A 20,803-nucleotide genomic window follows, 5' to 3' on the forward strand; every position below is an offset into this window, starting at 1 on the left:
ACTGGATTCGGGTGCATATGTAATGAAGAGATGCAAAATATTTGTGATTATGTGTGTCACAGATGGGGACAGAGGGTGCTCATCTTGCTAAGTGACCTACAGTGACTTCATGCACTGGGTCCTTGGAGGCTGCACACAGCTACTTTTTAAAAATTGTGTGTCATCTTGTGAAATAGTTTTATTTTAATCCAAACATTTGATGCTTACAGAGTATTTTTTCTGCTTACTAACCCTCCAGGCTCAGATTTATCTTATGGTAGAGTGCAAAACGTAAATTATTACAATAAAATGGGAGCCATTGGAGAATGTAGGGAGGGCCACCTCTGTGAGCACCTCTTCTCTCCATCTTTTCACAGTCTTCTGATGCACAGCTTTGAGAAAGACCACCCCGAGTAAGTGTGAACAGGTGACAGTAACTTGTAGGCATCCTACTGCTGTATTTGGGTTTTGAGTTCTGAAGTTATGGAGTGGAAGGAAGTAGACTTCACAAAAGGCAAATTTTATTAGCTCCATTCAGCCAACTAAAATGAATGTTTGATTATGTACTTAGAATTCTTACTGAATCCAGTAAATGCCTGAGCTGGTAGATACTTTAGTCATTAAAACTATAATCCAATTAAAGCTAAGGAAGCTAAATAAACAAATTTTAATCAAATTTACTTTGATTTCTCTCTGTTTCTCTCCTTTTTTTCCTTACCACAGGTCACAGTAATGAAAGGCAGTAATAGAAATAAAGATCACTCAGCAGACGGAGAAGGGGCTGGAAAACGACCAAAACGAAAGTGTCTTCAGTGGCATCCATTGCTAGCAAAGAAACTGCTTGACTTTTCAGAAGAGGAGGAAGAGGAAGACGAAGAGGAGGATATTGATAAGGTAATTCTTCTGTTTAACATAGAAGTTTTGAATATTCATTCCAGAAACTACAGTGATTGGTGAGAAAGATGCATTTCTAAAAGTCTGTATAACTTGAATCCTATTTAACTACTTAATGTATATGTTTATTCCAGATATTGAGGGCTTCTAAAGTATCTGTACTTCCTAATCATTTAGACAGAAACAGATCTTCTTCAGTGGTATTTCTGTCTATTAACTAATGATTTTCAGGTAATATGGTAGCACTCCAATGCAGTGGAGATGGGGGTATTTCTAAAATTTGACGCACTTGCCTGGCACCCACCTCGTTGCCCCTCTGGCCTCTCTCTGCTTCAGCCTAGCCCTGCCTCTGTGGACAGCCTTGTAGCTGCTCCGGCCCTCATCTCCACTGCCTTCATGACATCTGGCTGTTTTCAACCCCACCAGTCCTCTGTGGTCAGTCAGTCCTCTCCGTCCCCTTCTCTGGTCTCATGCTTAAGCAGCCAGCTCTCATTTAGAAGGTCACACAGCCATGCAGGTGACTTTAGAAAGCCACACATTCCTCCAAGTCTACGCGGAACTGGTTCCTCCTCCTCCTCATTCAGCTCTCAGCACAAGGACTACCTCCCCAAGAGATGGGGCTTCATCATCTCAGGTGACCCTCCCACCCAACTCATTCCATGTCCAAGGATTTCCTTCCTGGCGTTTCTTACCATTTAACTTGCGCTTAGCTGTATACCTGTGTATGTCTGTCTTGCCAGACTAGAATGTAAGCGTAGTAAGAGCAGAGGTCTTGCCCCACATATCCTCCTCTTACTCCTTGGAACCTAGAATGGTGCCTGGCGCATAGCAAGTATTGAATAGATGTATGTTCAATGGAAGAATAAATGAGTACATATTTCGTGTCACTACAACTTTTATAAGCCTGTTTTTAGTATCCTGCAGACCTTTGACATCCATTCAGTCTTTTGTTCTAGGCTTGGGTCAGCTTCCATTTTTTTCTGTTTTTCCTGTTTCTCAGACATCTTATCTGGATCCTCTTTATAGTCTCTCTCACTGTTGATCTTTTTCTCCTCTTTTACAGAGAAAATAGAGGCCGCCAGAAACGATTCCTTCAGCTTCCTCTACTCATCTGTATACTTATTTCACTCACCCATCTTTTCCTTCCCCTTCTTTTTTCAGAGAGACCACTGTTACTAATTCTATTTGAGGCCATTGCCAAGTTGATACTGATTTGATCTTTCTGACATATTTGTGCCTGTCGATCACTTGGTCCTGGAGGCTGCCTTCTGTTACTGTTTCTACTCCCAGCCTCACCTTCCTACCTTCATTCTCTTGATGCCCCTCCATTATTCTGCCCTCAAATATTGGTGTTCTCTGGGCTTGTTTTAAGAAAAAATTAATTTTTGTTTCTTTATTTTTTGAGAGAAAGAGAGAGCGAGCAGGGGAGGGGCAGAGAGAGAGAGAGAGAAAGAGAGAGAGAATCCCAAACAGGCTCCTCACTGTCCACACAGAGCCCAATGTAGGACTCAAACTCATGGACCGTGAGATCACGACCTGATCAGATGCTCAGACGCTTAACCCTACTGAGCCACCCACGTGGCCCACTGTGGGCTTCTTAATTTCTTTCTCAATCCTTAAATTCTACACTGATATTTTTGACTGTTTTCTTGACATATCCACTTAGATCTCCAATCAGAACCTCCGTCTGAATGTGTTCAAAATGAAACTTTGAACCCCATCATCCTGTATCTTCCCTTTCTCAGTAAATGGGAGCCCCCAACTTTCCAGTTGGTGACATCAGAAAGCTTATCTGTTTTCTTTTGCTCATGTCTCATATGCATCCATCCATCTATTAGCATATTCTCAAGCCATACCTTCTACATATGTTCTCAGTTTGACTCCTCCTTAGCAAGGTCACCACAGCCTCCTTGGTCCAAGCCACCACCATTTTTAGTGCAGATTAGCATATATTCTGCTGCTCTGCCTGCCTCTGCTCTTGCTTTTCCAGTCTTTGCTCAACAGAGCAGCCAGAGGGATCTGTTCAGAATGAAAGGCTGGCTGTGCTGTTCTTCTGCTTCATGAAGGCAGGGAATTCATATGCTCGTGGATTTACCCGCCCCACCTAGAACAGTGCCTGGTCCCTATCAGTTGCCCAGTACACAGTTACTGAGAGAAAGAATGGAATCATTGAATTCCCTTCTCTTTTCAGTCCACACCTGGTGATCTCATCCACTTTTCTAGTCTTGCCTTCTTTGTATTCTTACCTCAGTTCATAATCCCAGCCAAGACATCTCTGCTGAGAACCACCTGACATTTTGCCTACCCGATACTGATCTTTCTGCTCCCAACCCTATCTAATTTCTCTCATTTGAGAAAAAGCATTCTCTGGTGTGTATGAAGGAATCTTGCCACTAAAGGTAGAAGCACTCTTCCTTTTTTAACCGTTAAATCCAACTGGATACCAACTCTCTTGGCTCTACCTCATAAATAAATACTGTCTGTGTTCTTACTTCTCCATTCTTATCATTACGGCCTTAATTCAACCCTGTCTCCTTTCTCACCTGGACAGCTGAAACGAACTTTGAAATGGTTTCTCTAGTTTGGATTGCTTCTCGTTTTGATATTATAATTCATGCTTTACACTGCTGATAGGAGTTATCCTAAAATACAAATCTGGTGATGTCTCTTCTATGCTGAAAACCACTCATGGCTCTCTATTGCATCCAGCTGTGGTTTCCATATCCTGGTCTGGTACAAGTGTTGATTTGTTACAAAGTATTACTGGGCCCTGGTGAAAGAAAAATTTAAGTCCAGATAGAGAGTTTTTTACTTTTATATAATTTTATCTATTTATTCATTTGTTTATTCGTTTTGGGGGTTAATTTAATGAGATAATTGTAACATTAAATAGTAGTTGCCAACATTTTTTAATATTCATATTTGGCAAAATAAATAATCTGTAGTAAAATATGATAACCTATGTTGTTCCCCCTAAGGTGTTTTTTGTTTTGTTTTGTTTTGTTTGTTTTGTTTTGTTTTCTTTTTTACAGTCTGCAACTACTTATTTATAGGATTAAATGCATGTTATTTTACATGACAGAGCACATTCTTCATGAAGTACGTCCATCCATACCTACTTCTACAACCTCATGTCCTGGGTCCATGTTCTAGTCTTATATCTACTGGTGCTATTGAACTGTACATCAGTCAGTCATCGAGCCTTAATCCTTTTTCGGTTTCCGTGTCTCTCCATTGACTACCTGACACATTCTGATTCATCTTTCAGAATCTAGCTCAGACAACACGGTTTCTAGGGAGACTTTGGTGAGCTTCCACCCTTCCACTAGTGCTTCACTGTAACACTGGCTCCTTGTAATAGTCATCATACTGCTTTTTAATTAATTTGCTTTTCTCTCTTTCTCCTCCCCCTCCACCCTCCACAAACAGTAAGTTCCTTGGTCCAGGATCTTGTCTTATTTATCTTTTTTTCCAGCTCTTGGCTTGAGTTTTATAACTTAGTAACTGAATCAAAAGTTATTCTTTTCTGAAGGGAAAATGTAATTATTTCTTCAACCTATGTAATATACTTTTTATGTCTTGATTTTTCTGTAGCTTCTTACTTTAGAAAGCTAACTAAATATCCCTTATTATTTAGCATTTAGAATGCTAAATAAATATTCCTTAAAAATGCAAATCATTGTTAATGATTGTATACATAATGAGGAAGTGAAATCTATAGCCTTCACTCCCAATAATAATCTCTAATGTATTTCCAAATCAGATAGCTATGACTTCAAGATTGTTCCACCGTATTATTTTGTTTGAAGATAATTGATGGTTAATTAAATGCATTTGCAATATTTAATTTAAACTTACAAGACTTTAAAAATACCAAATTGGATTAAGCTAGTGATTCATACCAGAGTAGCTGTCGCAGTTTCCCAATAAAACGTGATGTAGAAGAACACCGTTGCCTTACAGTAGTGGTTCTCAGAGTGTGATCTTCAGACCAACAGCATCAATATCACCTGTGAACTTTTACAAATATGAATTCTGGAGGCCCACTCCACACCTACAGAATTGGAAACTCTGGGAATGGGACCCAACAATCTGTGTTTCATTTAACAAGACCTCCAGGGATTCCACTGCCCACTCAAATTGAAGAAGTAATGCTCTACTATATGATGCAGATTAACAACTACCTTAGTCCTTCTTGATTTTAACTATGAAACAGGAAATTAAAGACATAGCTTTAGTAAGCCTTCTGGACTTCTGTTTGTGGTTGTACTGTTTTCAAGAAGTCTCATAGAATCATATTTTAGCCTTAGAAGATATTTAACAGTCCTAATATATTCTAAGGTTCTGTGATCAGAGGTATCTGCAGCCATGTGCAAGAAGTACCGAAAGAGATTAGAAGCAGAAAGACTAGGCCTGGGGCACTTGCATGGCTCAGTCTGTTGAGTGTCCAACTTCGGTTCAGGTCACAAACTCATGGTTCATGAGTTTGAGCCCCAAATCAGTCTGGCTGCTGTCAGTGCAGAGCCTGCTTTGGATCCCCTGCCCCCCCCTTCTCTCTTCCCCTACCCAACTTGTTCTCTCTCTCTGTCTGTCTCTCTCTCAAAAATAATAAGCATTTTTAAAAATTAAAAAAAAAAAAAAAAAGGAAGCAGAAAGACTAGGCCATAGGCTCAGGCAGTGGGAATGACAGTTACACAGATGGGATGGGCGGGATCAGAGCTTTGTGGAAGTCCTTGAAGACCGGGAATTGAATGAAATGCTGAGGAAAAGGGGGGATTCAGAATCTATTTTGAAGGTTTAAGCCCAAGTGAATTTACTCCTGTCATCATAGCATTTCACTAAATGATATTTACAGGCTTGAAAATTTACTACATAGTTCCTCCTTCAAATAATGTTAAATGTCTATTTTGATTTTTACAATAGGAGGCTCCACTTGTGATGTGCATACATTACATTTTTATTACCTACTTTTATGTTAAACACTTTCACATTATTAGCTGTAGAAAAGCACTTTCCAAACAGGAGAAACAACTAATATTCATATATTTTTGTGTGTGTGTAAATGTTGTTGTTAATCTTGAGACGCATATATCACAGCATGAGTTTATTTATTTATTGAGTTTATTTATTTATTTATTAGTTAGGTACTGATGTTGTACCAGCCATTGAACTAGATGCCGTGGTTGTACAGGTAAATAACTTTTGTCCTCAAAGAGTTCACTGTTTAGTGAGGGGGAAAATGTTAGCAATTATAACATGATATATTCTGTAATAGAGACATGCACAGGTTGCTATAGAAACTAAGCAGAAGGCATTGTAAGTTGGTTATCAACCACTAATAGTGGTTGATGATTAATTTTTTTCCAATTTGTAAGTTGTTTAAATGAAGGTAAAAAAATACAATTTGAAAGCCAAACTGATTGTTAAAGCAAAATTGTCCAGGATGTGTTAAACATCTGGCTTTTGTTTTGGTTGGTAATAGGTTCAACTTCTTGGGGCCGATGGCCTAGAGCAAGATGTTGGTGAGACTGATGATGAATCACCAGAACAGCGAGCCCGGAGACCAATGAATGCATTTCTCTTATTTTGCAAACGTCATCGCTCCCTTGTACGACAGGAACACCCCCGGCTTGATAACCGAGGTGCTACCAAGATACTGGCTGATTGGTGGGCTGTTCTAGATCCAAAGGAAAAGCAGAAATACACAGACATGGCCAAGGAGGTAGGTTACAATGACAAGGTTTAATGGTGGCTGTGAGCAACCAATCCCATACCCCTGTCAGCAAATGTGGAGTCTCTGCTGAAGGTCTAGCAGCACAAAGGTGAATCCTGAAGCAAGTGTTCAGTGAAAACATAAGAGCTTTTTTCCTATTCCTGAATTCCAAGTCCACCTTGCAAATGCTGGTGGAGGTGCCAAGAACAATTAATTACCAAGTTTTTTCATTGCATATACTTCACGGATTGATGTAGAGGGTTGATTTTTATGAATGGTAATTTATTTATTATGAATGATGGGTTTAAAAATTTTTTTTCTAGGAACCCAGCTTCTGCTCTCAGAATGCCCATGGTAAAGATAATAATCTTAGGTTACTCTAGTTGTGTCATGGGAAAAAGTCTTGATCTAGTCCTAATGCTAAATAACCTTGTGACAGTATCTAAGTCAATTTCTGGGTCTCAGCCCCTTTTTTTTTTTTTAATGTTCTTAGAATGAGGAAATTGGACACCAATTTATATCCTTTCCACCTCCTTTTTTTGTAATAAGCACCATTATTGTGCCTTTGACTTATTTCTGTTCTGTAGGTATTGCAGCATGCATATTTAAAACCAGTAAAGGAATGCACGGCAGTGAAACATGATAAATTGTGGTATGTGCAGGCATGTAAACACTGTATACACAGAAACACTTCCATGCAGGAAGGCTGTTTCGAGAGGTGGGACATTAATCAATTCTGAAACCCTATCAGTGACTAAATTCCTTCAAAAACTGTATACCAGTCTGTTGTTAAATTACTCTGAAATTAATGTGAATTCATCATGCTTTTTAAATGTATTATGTAATGGATTTAGCAAGTGAAGGAAAAGCAAAGCAATATGGTTGTTAGGTTAAACTTGAAAGGAGTAATTCTCACATTGTTCCTTCAACCTTGTAGCTTGCTAACAATCTTGATTCATGAAAACCCCTGCCACCCAAACATTTGGTTAAGTTCTATGAAAAGTTGAACCAGCAGGGGACAAAAATACAGAGTTTCAAGTGACACATTTTATTAGACATCTCAGTATGTGGGAAAATAATTCTTCCAATTGCTGTGGTTTTATTGAGTTGTTTATCAGGCTAACATGTAACATAAATATTTCTTATGCAATGTTAAAGGATATTTGAATCCAGAGTATATGATTAGCATAGTTGTTATGTAATTAATGATGGCACAGACTTTGTCAATTGGCTGTTGTTAAAGACAGGATTTCAACTATGTGGGGCACCTGGAAAATTAAAATCAATTCCAGTAGCCCACATGATTTTAAATGTTTCAGTAGATTTCAGCTAGTATAACAGTAATTAACAGTAGCACTTTCCCAGTAAATGGCCTTAGATTTTTTTATAGTCATGTTTATATGGTAAAATAAACAATTATCTAAAACCTCATAGGGAACCGCATTAGCTTCCTATAATTAAACACTTGAGTTTGTTTTTGGATTGCTGTTTTTTGATAACATGCAGCCTATCCTAAGTATATTGTTTGCCTTTTCTTAAGTACCGCTAATTTACAAACCCAATAGGTGGCCACTTTTTTTTTTTTTTTTTTTTTTTTTTTTTTTTTAATATATGAAATTTACTGTCAAATTGGTTTCCATACAACACCCAGTGCTCATCCCAAAAGGTGCCCTCCTCAATTCCCATCACCCACCCTGCCCTCCCTCCCACCCCCCATCAACCCTCAGTTTGTTCTCAGTTTTTAACAGTCTCTTATGCTTTGGCTCTCTCCCACTCTAACCTCTTTTTTTTTTTTTTTTTTTTTTTTTCCTTCCCCTCCCCCATGGGTTTCTGTTATGTTTCTCAGGATCCACATAAGAGTGAAACCATATGGTATCTGTCTTTCTCTGTATGGCTTATTTCACTTAGCATCACACTCTCCAGTTCCATCCATGTTGCTACAAAAGGCCATATTTCATTTTTTCTCATTGCCACGTAGTATTCCATTGTGTATATAAACCACAATTTCTTTATCCATTCATCAGTTGATGGACATTTAGGCTCTTTCCATAATTTGGCTATTGTTGAGAGTGCCGCTATAAACATTGGGGTACAGGTGCCCCTATGCATCAGTACTCCTGTATCCCTTGGATAAATTCCTAGCAGTGCTATTGCTGGGTCATAGGGTAGGTCTATTTTTAATTTTCTGAGGAACCTCCACACTGCTTTCCAGAGCGGCTGCACCAATTTGCATTCCCATAGGTGGCCACTTTTAAGAGGAGGAAGTATTATTTTCATACAGGAAATCTCTTGCTAATTACTTACTTAGGTTCACAATATTTGTCCTGGTGGCACTGTAATGAAATCTGTTAGGGTGGCCTCCTGCAATCTACTACAGGTGGGGGTGGATCTTCCACCTTGCAATTTGCCTCGTTTCCAGTTGCTCTTACGAACTGCTCTCATTTGTAGTTAAAAGTGTGGAAGGTTCAGCTACTTTCCGAATTATTATATAATTGGTTTCTAGCCATAAGTGATACTGACTTGTTTCAATTTATTTGCTAAATGGTTTTGAAATTACATTAAAGTGCACGTAATTGTGCTGGTGCTTTTTTGTGTGTTAATATTGCAGCCTTAACTGCAATGTCAGCTTAAGCAACAAAAGCTTATCGAGTGACTTGAGTATACCAGGTCTTGTGGTGGTTGCTAGTGACGAATAAGGTCTCCGTTCCTCAAGGCCCTCACTCCCAGGCAGGCATTTTTAAAAGTTTCATATGTGTAACCTCTTCATTTTAAACACCAAATTTTAAGTGTGTTCTCTAAAGGAAGAAGACATATTCTATCAGTATAGTTTTTGTGTGAATGTGAATACTTAAAAAGGGATATATTTTTAAAACAGAAGTGATTAGTAAGTAATACAGCTTTGGAGAGTTTATTTTTTTTATCTGTTAAAACTTTCTCTGACGCTTTTCTTGCTCCTGATTATCTTCTATTTTAGTGCATCTGGTGAGAGGAAATACCCATTGTGGGATTTGTTTTCAGTTTCTTGAATTACTGCCCGGTACTAGTTTGCATTGTTGAAAAAAAAAAGGGCGTGGGGAGGGTTGAATGAGGGTTTCATGTTCTCTGATGAATCTCATTAGAGCAATAACTGGTTATAAGTAATTTTAAAAAATACTATCTTAAGGATATAACCTGGGTTGTTTTCTTCAATTCAGCAGTGTGCATGATGGTACAGTGTTGTGGATGCTCCCAAGCTCTAACTTCTAACTGTGTGACTGACTGCTTGTTAGGGACACAGAAACAGCCTTCCTTTTCCTTTTCACATCTTTATGTACATACTCTTACAAATACAGAACTACAAGTCTGCATTTTTTCCCAAAGAATTGCTGGAACCTTCCACTTGTCACTTAAACTAATGATCATAATTAATTAATTAATTAATTTACATTCATTTTAGAAGATTGCATACTAGACCTTCAGGAAGAGCAGAGTCAGTGCAAAGAAGAGGAGAGGATCTGGAAAGTTAAAAATAGTTTTGAGTGACTTTGTAATACCCCATCCCTTCTTTTTTGTAGGATCAGGGGCATGAGGCAAAATGCATGCATTTATTGATTAATTGGTTCATTCCAAGCTTGATGTTTTACATAAGCACAAACCTGTTAAGTCAGTAATGATTTTCCCCATTCTTCAGAGCAGAGATCTAAGGCTCTTGGGAGTTAATATCTTCATCAGTCATGCACTGTGGTGCTGGGATACTCTTGACTGTTTGACTCCCATACTCTTCATATATCTTGCTCACTTAGATGCCTATGAGATAAGAGGTTTGAGTAATTATGGCAAAAAATGGTAACAATAGAGTGCATGGGCTCAATTGGTTAAGCATCTGACTCTTGGTTTCATCTTAGGTCATGGTCTTGTGGTTTGTGTGTTCGAGCCCTGCTGATAGCACAGAGCCTGCTTGGAATTCTCTCTCTCTCTTTCTCTCTGTCTGCCCCTTCTCCATTCGTACTATCTCTGTCTCTCTCAAAATAAATAAACTTAAAACAATGGGAGTAATAAAATGTCACAGCTGTAATGGGAAAAGTCTGCTTGTGCTGGGGGCAGTAGGGATATTTCAGAAAAGGCTTTATGGAATTGATGGAATCTGTCGTAGGATTTAGTATAGGATTCAGAGAGAAAGGCAGGGATAAAAGCAGATGTGGGATAGTAAGAACAGTTTCAGGAACAAGAAAGGTTGTTTTACCCCTGAGCTTAGAATATGTGTAACTAACAGGAAATGATGATGTAAAGACAAAAAGCATGAGACCAGGCTGACAAGTTTGAAGGTTCAGTTGTATGTCAATAAAACAGTGATGGAATTAAATGCAATAAAATGCAACGTGAAGGTAAACTATAATAGCCTTTTGTAAATGTTGGTATCCGTTGCCATCGGTACTCTAGCAAAGATTCTCGTCACTATAAAACTCCATGGAGTTTTTAGCAATTAGTTCTTGCTTCATATTTAAGATAAAACTAACCTACTTATTCGCTTGCTTGGCTTTATTAGAAATGGATTCTTCTCCAAAGAAGGTAGACTCTGATTTTCTCATACATTATAACTGTGGAGAGAATTTTTGTTTACGATCACATATCATGTACTTCACAGTGTCTGAATTCTTAGAAGCATACTGTGGCACCTTGCATACTACTAAACTAGAGTGGAACCTCATTTTTCCAGCATCCTTGAGAAACTGGTGTTACACATAAGTGATTTCCAGGGGGATGAAACTTTGCTGTTCCCTTAAACACTTTATCTTATATATTTATCCTGGGAACTTTATTTAAAATTTTGTTTATATGTGTCCTTACTTAAAGCATTCAGAATGCCTTTTGAATTTTTTTGAAAATTCAACACATTTATCCCAAACAACAATTACTTTATAATTTGTAATTTGGTGAGACCTATGTGAACAGTTAAGTTACAGTCACATTTTTCTCCATACGTTAAATGATTCTTTTTTTTAAAGTTTATTTATTTATATTGAGAGAGAGAGAGAGAGCGTGTGGCGAGAGGGAGAGGGAGAGAGAGAATCCCAAGCAGGCTCCTCGCTGTCAGCATGGAGCCCACCTTAGGGCTCAATCTCAGGAACTGTGAGATCATGACCTGAGCTGAGATCAAGAGTCCAGCCACTTAACTGACTAAGCCTCCCCGGTGCCCGTGTGTATTAAATAATTCTTAACTCTTCTTTTGAATTTCCTCTTTGCTTTTCCATGAGAAAGCTTTTGGGTCCACCCTCAGCGGCCAATTGACATTTCTGTCCTCTGTGCCAGTCATTTTTGGCTATGTCTAATGAAATGACTTATTTTGTAGGGGATTTTCTGAGTAATTAGGGTCCCCACTACTTTTGGGGGATGTGGGTAATTAAACCAAAGACATGGGACTCCATGCTTCACAATAGGCCTTGTTTCTGAGACCTTTGTCATTCCTATATTCCAGATATCAGGACTTTCTCACTGCATTAGAAAAAAATATTTAAATGTTTATTTTTGAGATGATAATAATCAACTTTTGAATATTGCTTTATTCTTCCCAGAGTTCTTTTATAAATATTTAACTTAGAATAATCCCAGAAGGTAGGTGTTTTTTGGGTTTTTTTTTGTTTTTTTGCGGGGGTGGGGGAGGGGGGGTTGTTTGCAGAAGCTAAAGATGACACTGAGATCCAGAACAGTTATGTGATTTATCCAAGGATGCAAGTTAGTAGTAATAGAGCTTGAGCTCTCATACTTGGCTTTCTCCCTTCTCAGACCTTTCTGAGTTTCCAGCTCTGTAAAAGGTCAATAAATATGCCTGCCCTCATAGAGTTGAGTAAAATGCAAATAAAGCGTGTACATACAAGCATTCTGTTGTAGAGCTTAAAATGCTATAAATGGTAGTTTTTTGTTTTAAGTTTATTTATTTTGAGAGAGAGAGAGAGAAAATGCACAACTGAGGGAGGAGCAGAGAGAGAGAGAGAGAGAGAGAGAGAGAGAGAGAGAGAGAATCCCAAGCAGGCTCCACACTGTCAGCATAGAGCCCAATGTGGGGGTTCACCCACAAACTGTGAGATTGTGACCTGAGCCAAAACCAAGAGTCAGATGCTTAACCCACTGAGCCATCCGGGCACCTCTAAAATGGTAGTATAGTTTTTATTCCTGATAAGAAAACTTAAGTTTGTCTGTATTTGATACTTCTTTACAAAGTAATTATTTACTATTTTTATCAGGGCATGTTAACACAATGAAAGCCTACTAAAACACAAAGCTGAAACACAAGAACCAACAAAACTAATTACATCATTTGCTCAACTTGCAGATACTATTCAGTGTGATTGATAGCCTCTAACCAGATAGATGTGTAAAGTGAGGTAACTACTTGATTTTGGAAATATCAGTCCTTTTAGTTAGTAAACACTAACAGTTAAATATTCAAATCAAATAAAATTATAAGGACTTTATAAGGAACCCATGACTAGTGACAAAAAATAGATCCCACAGCAAGTGATATATTGAGAATTTAAACTGAGTCTCTTAGAACTCATTTTGGTATTGGTTTCAGATATTAATTTTTAGATTGATGGAGGGACCTAATACTCCAATATCCTGTAAGATGTTACTATAGTAACTCTTGATTACTTTGAAATTGATGATCATTCAAGGGATGTGGATAAAAATTAATTTTTGTACTGTTTGAAAAATTACAAATTCATGCTGCAAATTATTTTGTAAAGAGAAAATCTAAATTAGTATGCCTTAGTGAGCACATATTTTAGAAGAAAACACACATTTTACAATTCAAATTAGTTAATGTATGAATTTAGTAATACATTTTCAGAAATCAAATAATGTTTTATTTACCCAGATCCCTATCTACTTTTTAAAAATTAACAAAATTACTTTAATTAATTCATTTATTTTATTTAATTCACTTATTTTAAAAGTTTATTTATTTATTTCCAGAGGTGGGGAGGAACATAAGCAGGGGAAGGGCAGAGACTGAGAGGGAGAGAGAGAGAATCCCAAGCAGGCCTGACGCAGGGCTCAATCTCACGAACCAGGAGATCATGACCTGAGCCAAGGTCAAGAGTCAGACACTTAACCTACTGAGCCACCCAGCTGTCCCTAAAAAAATTATATTTTAAAAGAAATTCTGAAATTTGTGCTAGTTAAATTTACTTTTCCCCTGATTTACCTACATTGGAGTAAAGTAGTCCTTTTAAAAATTTATATATGAAAATGAACTAATCTTGCCATGATAATCTTTACAGCCAATTTAGGTAACCATATCCACAGCCAACTCAATTTTTCCTTTATAACCCTATAGTAGAACCAAACAATTCCCTGGTCACTTATTCAAGTCACTTTTTGACGTATATAATTTTTATTGGAGTGGCTTTATCATGAAAGTCTTACAGGTTAATGTATGACTTAAAATATTTTTATTCTGTCAAAACCATAAACTTAATTCAGTGTTCTGTCACATAATATAGTCTAGTTTTCTCCCTATTAAAAATACCTAGTAAAAATAATTCAGGTCACATAGTGCTGTTGAGTTTTATTATCTAAGTGAACAATTTTGTAAATTTTTTTTTTAACGTTTATTTATTTTTGAGACAGAGAGAGACAGAGCATGAACGGGGGAGGGTCAGAGAGAGGGAGACACAGAATCTGAAACAGGCTCCAGGCTCTGAGCTGTCAGCACAGAGCCCGACGCCGGGCTCAAACTCACGGACCGTGAGATCATGACCTGAGCCGAAATTGGCCGCTTAACCGACTGAGCCACCCAGGCGCCCCTAAGTGAACAATTTTAGAGTTAGAACTCCTGGAACTAAGACTGTACAGATTGGTGCCACTTCTCAAGTATCTCCCTTCCCTCTTCCACCCTTGGGTAATGTGATTTCTGCTGCCCCCTTGAAGAGATACAACTGTTTCAAAATTTATTATGCTGGGGGTCACTTAGACCCCTGCAGTGTTATAAAATAAAAAATATGTTCTATCTCTTTTTTAAAAAATCAGATAATTTTTATCTCCACAGTTCTGGTAGGTTTGTTTTTGTTTGTTGTTTTTGTTTGTTTGTTTTTTGTTTTGTTTGTTTTTTTATCATAGTAGTATTTCTCATATTTGCACCAGAATCAGCTGTCTTTGTTATTTGTTTGTTTGTTTATTTGGGGGGGGGGGGCAGGTAGAGAAGCAGAGAGAGAGAGAGAGAATATCCCAAGTAGGTTCCGCACTGTCAGCCCTGAGCCTCAAGTGGGGCTCAATCCCATGAACTGTGAGATCATGACCTGAGCCGAAATCAAGAGTCAGACCCTCAAACCACTGAGCCACCCAGGTGCCTCTCAGCTGTCTTTATTTGTATAGACATTTACAGGATTCTTTATTCCTGGACCTCACCAAGGTTGCCATTCTCTTTTCACTGTGCTGAAGAAAATCTAGACTGCAATAATAGCTAGAAATATTACTGGATTTTAGATGGCACCTCCCCCAACCACCATTAAAAACAAATAATTGGAGAACAGTTAGTACAGTTTTCATTAACATTAAGGTGCTTTTTAGGGTCAAATTTCCTTTCTTATAAATGATCCAGAAAAATACTTAATGTTGTGACCCAATTTTTAAAATATTAACATAGAGTATTGTTTTTTGGTATATGGTAATGTCATTGTCATATATGAAGTTGGCAAAATACCATGACAAAGGGTATGTATTTAATACCACTCTGAATAACAGTGATTTGTTATTACTGCTAATACAGTGTTGTGGTGGTTGGGGTCAGAGAGAAGAGAGCCCGCATTTGCTGAGCATCATGTATAAATAATAAACTGTCTGTAAAGTAGATGCACTTAGGTTATCTAATCAACTGGAAATTTAAAGAAAAAAATTGGAAGCCATGATGTGAATTTTTATTTTAATGGGAAATTTTTGAAAATCGGTATTTTAGCAAGAGGTTAGTTATCTGCGAGATTAGACCAATAGCCTGTGTGATTGATGTTCTTGGATGAAAACAGGTTTCCCTCTCATGCCCAGCATGAAGAACTCTGTCCCAAAGATCCAGATGGATGGGGCGTATCTCTTTGACCCTTTAAATCCTGTAATGATGGATTTTTGTCACGGAGTTGACCAGAAGGCAAAGTTTCACTCAGCTGTTTGCTTCATACTGTATACAGTCTTCCTTCATTTTGCCATTACTCAACCTTGTCTGTAATCCCTTTCTTGATAACCTCACCACAACAAATGATTAAGCCTTTCTGTTGTTTCTTATAGTTGAATCAGAGCAAGTGATTGATGAGGTGCCCAGTTCCAAGGACAGACATCCTCATACCCCAAGGCTCTTTCTGCCTCTGCCTTTATTTGGTGTTCAAGTGTGTCTTTACATGAATTTATGGCATCTCCATGTAAGCTTTAAATTCCTAAAGACAAGGAATGTGTGTTCTTTTCTCTGTCTCCCACATTCTTAATGCTTTTGCTCAATATATTTCTGATTGAGCTAATGAATGTTGTCTTGTTACTGCTCATTTACATCAAGTATCTGCAAGCTTAATATGGTGTTACCAGAGTATTGACCCTCCTAGTGAATTCTCAGTTACCATTTTCCATAAAACCCCACATGCTCCATGCCTTTCTCTTGCCTTCTGTTCTTCAACCCATAGGCACTTCCCCTTTTACAGATCCTTTGAAGAATCATTTTTCATGCTTGAACCAGGGGAATGCTTACAAACCACATGTAAAAAGAAATAGTATGTTTGTGTGACTAATTGTGGATTGTAAACAGTTTGAAGGCAGAGACTTTAATTCATGCTTTTAACCAGTGTCTGTCATCTAGTCCAGCATTTGTCACAACTGGGACTTTCTTCTTTAAAAACTACATTTTTTTTTCCCTCATGGCAAATGTGTTAATTTGTTTGAAAGTCTTTTGTCATTTTATAGAGTGGTGACCTTTGTCCAGATGACTGTTCATCTGACAAACCCAGCCCATGTGCCTTTTACTTGGACACAGTAATGATGCATGTGTCTGCTACTTCCATTTGCACCTCACCCTACCATTTGTCACTTTCCACCTTCAGATGGGAGGCAAGGCTATTTGTCTGCCTCAGCCTAAAATGTGAATCCCCCATGCAGGTGAGTGCAGTAGAGTAGGGTGTCTCTCAGATCACATTTGATTCCTCCAAATCTATTCTGCTGTTGGTGGTAAATTCTAGTTTCTTTCGCCTTGCATCCTATTTTAATTATTTTTGTTAGAAACGTGGAACTGTATTTTTCCATTATTTTGTGTCTGCCTTCCTTCTGCATGTACGCATGTATCAGTGTGCAAATGTACAGCTTTTAAGTTTAAAAAAAGAAAGTTTATTCAGAAAACTTGACTTAAGGTAATTTGGGGATAATTCTAAACCACTGATTATTAACATACGAACACTTACATTGTATTACCTACAGTACAGTTTTTGTTCATATGATTTAAAGTGAAAAGATAGAAAAAGGTTATTTGGATTATATACGCTTTCTTATACCAAGGATAAAAGAACCGTTTTTCCTGTTGGGTTAAATAAAAAGCTGTTGGGAGTGCATACTAAATTAGTTTACTTTACATATGGTGTGACCATTTCAAAAGGCAAGCTTATGGGATTGTAGCAGTTGTATTGATTTAGTAAAGTTTCCAGCAGTTAGTCACATATAATTGAATACATGTTAAATACATTTTTATTAGTTGATATGACTTTTAGCACTATATAATGAATAGCAATGAATGTATTTCATTTAGTTCTATGGTCACACAAGGGGAAAGAAGCATCAGAGTTGGGAGAGTTATAGGAGGCAGTCACAGAAAAGTAAAGGGGAAGGGAGGAAGGGAGGATATTGTCAGTAAAGGTTGAAACCTCCAAGACATAGAGTCTGATGGATTAACTGCAACACCACACATCGCAGCTCTTAGCCTGCTCACACTTGCAGTTGAAATCCTACTATGCTGATACTTCACACATATTTCATTTTTTACCAAATGACGTTTTATGGCATTGCTCTTTACAGCAAGACTGTCGGCACCTTTTTTTCCAACAGCATTTGCTCACTTCATGTCTCTGCCACCTTTTGGTAATTCTTGCAATATTTCAAACTTCTTCATTATTATGTTTGTTGTGGTGATCTGTGATCAGTGATTGATTACAGCTTGCTGAAAGCTCAGATGATGGTTAGCATTTCTTAGCAACAAAGTACTTTTAATTAAGATACTTCATTGTTGAGGAGCCTGGGTAGCTCTGTCGGTTGAGCTTCTGACTCCTGATTTCAGCTCAGGTCATGATCCCAGCGTCGTGGGATCAAGTCCCACATTGGGCTCCATGCTGAGCATTGAGCCTCCATAACACACACTCACTCTCTCGCTCTCTGTCTCTGTCTCTCTGTCTCTCTCCCTCTCTCCCTCTGCCCCTCTCCCCTGCTTGCTCTTTCTCTATCTATTAAAAGAAAGGAGGGGGGGCACCTGGGCAGCTCAGTTGGTTAAGCGTCCAGCTTGGACTCAGGTCATGGTCTCACAGTTTGTGAATTCAAGCCCACCTCAGGCTCTCTCCTGTCAGCTCAGAGCCCACTTCAGATCCTCTGTCTCCCTCTCTCTCTGCCCCTCCCCTGCTCTCTCTCTCTCAAAAATAATAAACGTGAAAAAATATATATTATTTTTTAAAATAATGCTACTGTACACCTAATAGACTGTAGTATAGTGTAAACATAACCTTTATACACATTGGGAAACCAAAAAATCCATTCAACTGGCTCTATTGGGACACTCCCTTTATTGTGGTAGTCTGGAAGCAAACCCACAGTATCTTTGAGGTATGCTTGTGCTCTTTCCTCTACATGGCCCAGCGTCTTCAAATAACTAAAAAGTTATACATCAGTTTTCCCTACCTTGTTCCCCTTCTCCCACTCTTGATCTCAGCTTGTTTATCCCCAAACTGGTCACTTTGCTCTGTTAAGTGTGCCTGTATTTACCTTACCCGTATGTCAAAGCACAGATTTAATTTTTGCCATACTTACCAAATTAAGCAGTGAATAGAATCTGGTTTCTGGCTCTGGTATTGACTTACAGTTTGTAATGTGTACCTGATACCCACTTTGAAGTTGCCCACCCTTGTTTACAATAACCCTACATATTGGTGATATTGTTCTCAATTTATGGAAACTTAAGGGTGAGACCCAGAGAGGTATGTTCTGCTTCTTTGGTCACATAGTGCTAGGGTTTGAACTCTGATGTTTCAGTCTTTACCTTACAAATAACTCCCTCTTAATCATGGTAAGACAGCTTTTTGGATGCTTAAAAAAAAATGTGGGTCGAAAGAAACAAATGTGCTGCCTCTGTACCCTTCTTCCACAAATGAACTTTCTAGTAGTTAAATGCATGCTGAGATTGCCATTCAATAAGTAAAACCACAGAAGTTATTGAAAGTAATTTTTCCTTCATTTTGTAATGGGGGAGGGGGGATGAGATATGAAGTCTGTTAAAACTTTCAATCTATATATTAATTAAAATCTTATCTGTTCTTTATTTATAGTATAAAGATGCATTTATGAAAGCGAATCCTGGCTATAAATGGTGTCCTACCACAAACAAGCCTGTGAAATCCCCAACACCCACTGTTAATCCACGAAAGAAACTGTGGGCCTTCCCATCTGAGTCTTCAAGAGATTTGCCAAGCCCCAAGAAAGCAAAGACCGAAGAAATGCCTCAGCTAAACTTTGGAATGGCTGGTGAGTTTAGACATTATTTCTATCTTCTACCTGTTCTTTTTTTTTTTTTTTTTTTCCTTTCTTTCTTTTTTAGGGAGAGAGCTCAAGCAAGGGAGAAGGGCAGAGGGAGAGAGAGAGAGAATCCCAGCAGTCTCTGTGCTGTCAGCACAGAGCCCACCATAGGGCCCAATTCCACAAACTGTGGGATCGTGACCTCAGCTGTAATCAAGAGTCAGACACCCAACTGATGGAGCCACCCAGGTGCTCCTCTACCTGTTTTTTGTTTTTGTTTTTTTTTTTAAGGATAAGGCAATACATTTAGGTAGTACTTTTAATAAATAATCTACAGAGAGAAAGAGAGAGAAGGAAGTAAAATTTATAACCAGTGTGCAGCATTGCAAATATAGCATATCTGAAAGTTTTGGAACATGATATACATAGAATGTGTATGTATAACTAAAGGAAGTGTGAACCAAGTAGTAGAGTCATACATATATGTGAATTTCTGGCATTGACATTATGGAAAGGCAGACCACAAGGTGGAGATTAAGAGGTCAGGGCATTTTATAATGTAACAAAGTAGCTTAAACATACATATACACTATTAGCTATCCTAGTAAGTATCTTAGTTATCATGGGTTCTTATAAAGCCATAATTAATGTTGATCATTTGAGGATCTGAAACCTCAAGGGCAAGAATATGAACAGTTCCATCACAAGTCTGAGATGAATCTGACAGCTGTTTCTTAGAGGGAATTCCCATTCTACCCGCCATCCCCCTTCTGTCCCCATTCCTGTATGACCCAGGCAAATGAAAACTTCCAGATGGCCCCATTTGTTATGGGGCCTTTAATACTCTTTGGGTGGTAAGGAATGCTAGAGCATTTATTACCATGAAATAAAGTACTTACATTCATTCTGCACATGGCTCTGTCTTCCCTGGCTGTTGCAGTGCAGTAATCAAGAGAGAAATTTTCCAGGATGAAGTTGGGAGATTGAGCAGGGTGGAAACTATGAAGTTGGTATAGAGCTATATGGTTCCTATTTCATTATTCATTATAAACAAATTTTCTTCAAAATGAGAGCATGAACCATTTACAGTATGGGGAACCTGGGAAAGCAGGATGAGCAATATTGGGATTAACACCTTTTTGATCCAGTTTTTTAATCCAGTTTTATTGACCAATAATTGACCTACATTAATGTATAAGTTTAAGACCTACAGACTGATGGTTTGATTTACATATATTGTGAAATGATTACAGTAGGTTCAGCTAACATCTATCTCCTCCTATAGATAGGATAAAAAAAGAAAAGGGAAAAGAGGGAAAAAATTTCTCCTTGTGATTAGAACTCTTAGAATTAACTCTCTTAACAACTTTCCTGTATGTCATATAGCAGTGTCAGCTGTACGTATAATGTTGTACATTATATCCATAGTACTTTCTTATCTTGTAATTGGAAACCTGTGACCACCTTTCCTCCAGTTCTTCCTTCCTCCACGCTGTT

At 38.1% G+C, this 20,803-nt stretch overlaps 1 protein-coding gene across 7 annotated transcripts in view; it reads left to right on the top strand.

The window, feature by feature from the left end:
* Nucleotides 1-20,803, top strand: part of BBX (BBX high mobility group box domain containing) — a 283,637-nt gene that overhangs the window by 178,659 nt on the left and 84,175 nt on the right. For all 7 annotated transcript variants that reach the window (XM_060640117.3, XM_060640114.3, XM_060640120.3 and 4 more), the window contains 3 exons: nt 703-873; nt 6,356-6,595; nt 19,120-19,315. In XM_060640117.3, coding sequence (XP_060496100.2) covers nt 712-873; nt 6,356-6,595; nt 19,120-19,315 — 598 coding nt within the window. In that variant the 5' untranslated portion in view covers nt 703-711. The remainder of the gene's footprint in view (nt 1-702; nt 874-6,355; nt 6,596-19,119; nt 19,316-20,803) is intronic.

The sequence above is a fragment of the Panthera onca genome, chromosome C2 (genome assembly GCF_046562875.1).
Source record: "Panthera onca isolate mPanOnc1 chromosome C2, mPanOnc1 haplotype 2, whole genome shotgun sequence".
Classification (NCBI taxonomy): Eukaryota; Metazoa; Chordata; class Mammalia; order Carnivora; family Felidae; genus Panthera; species Panthera onca.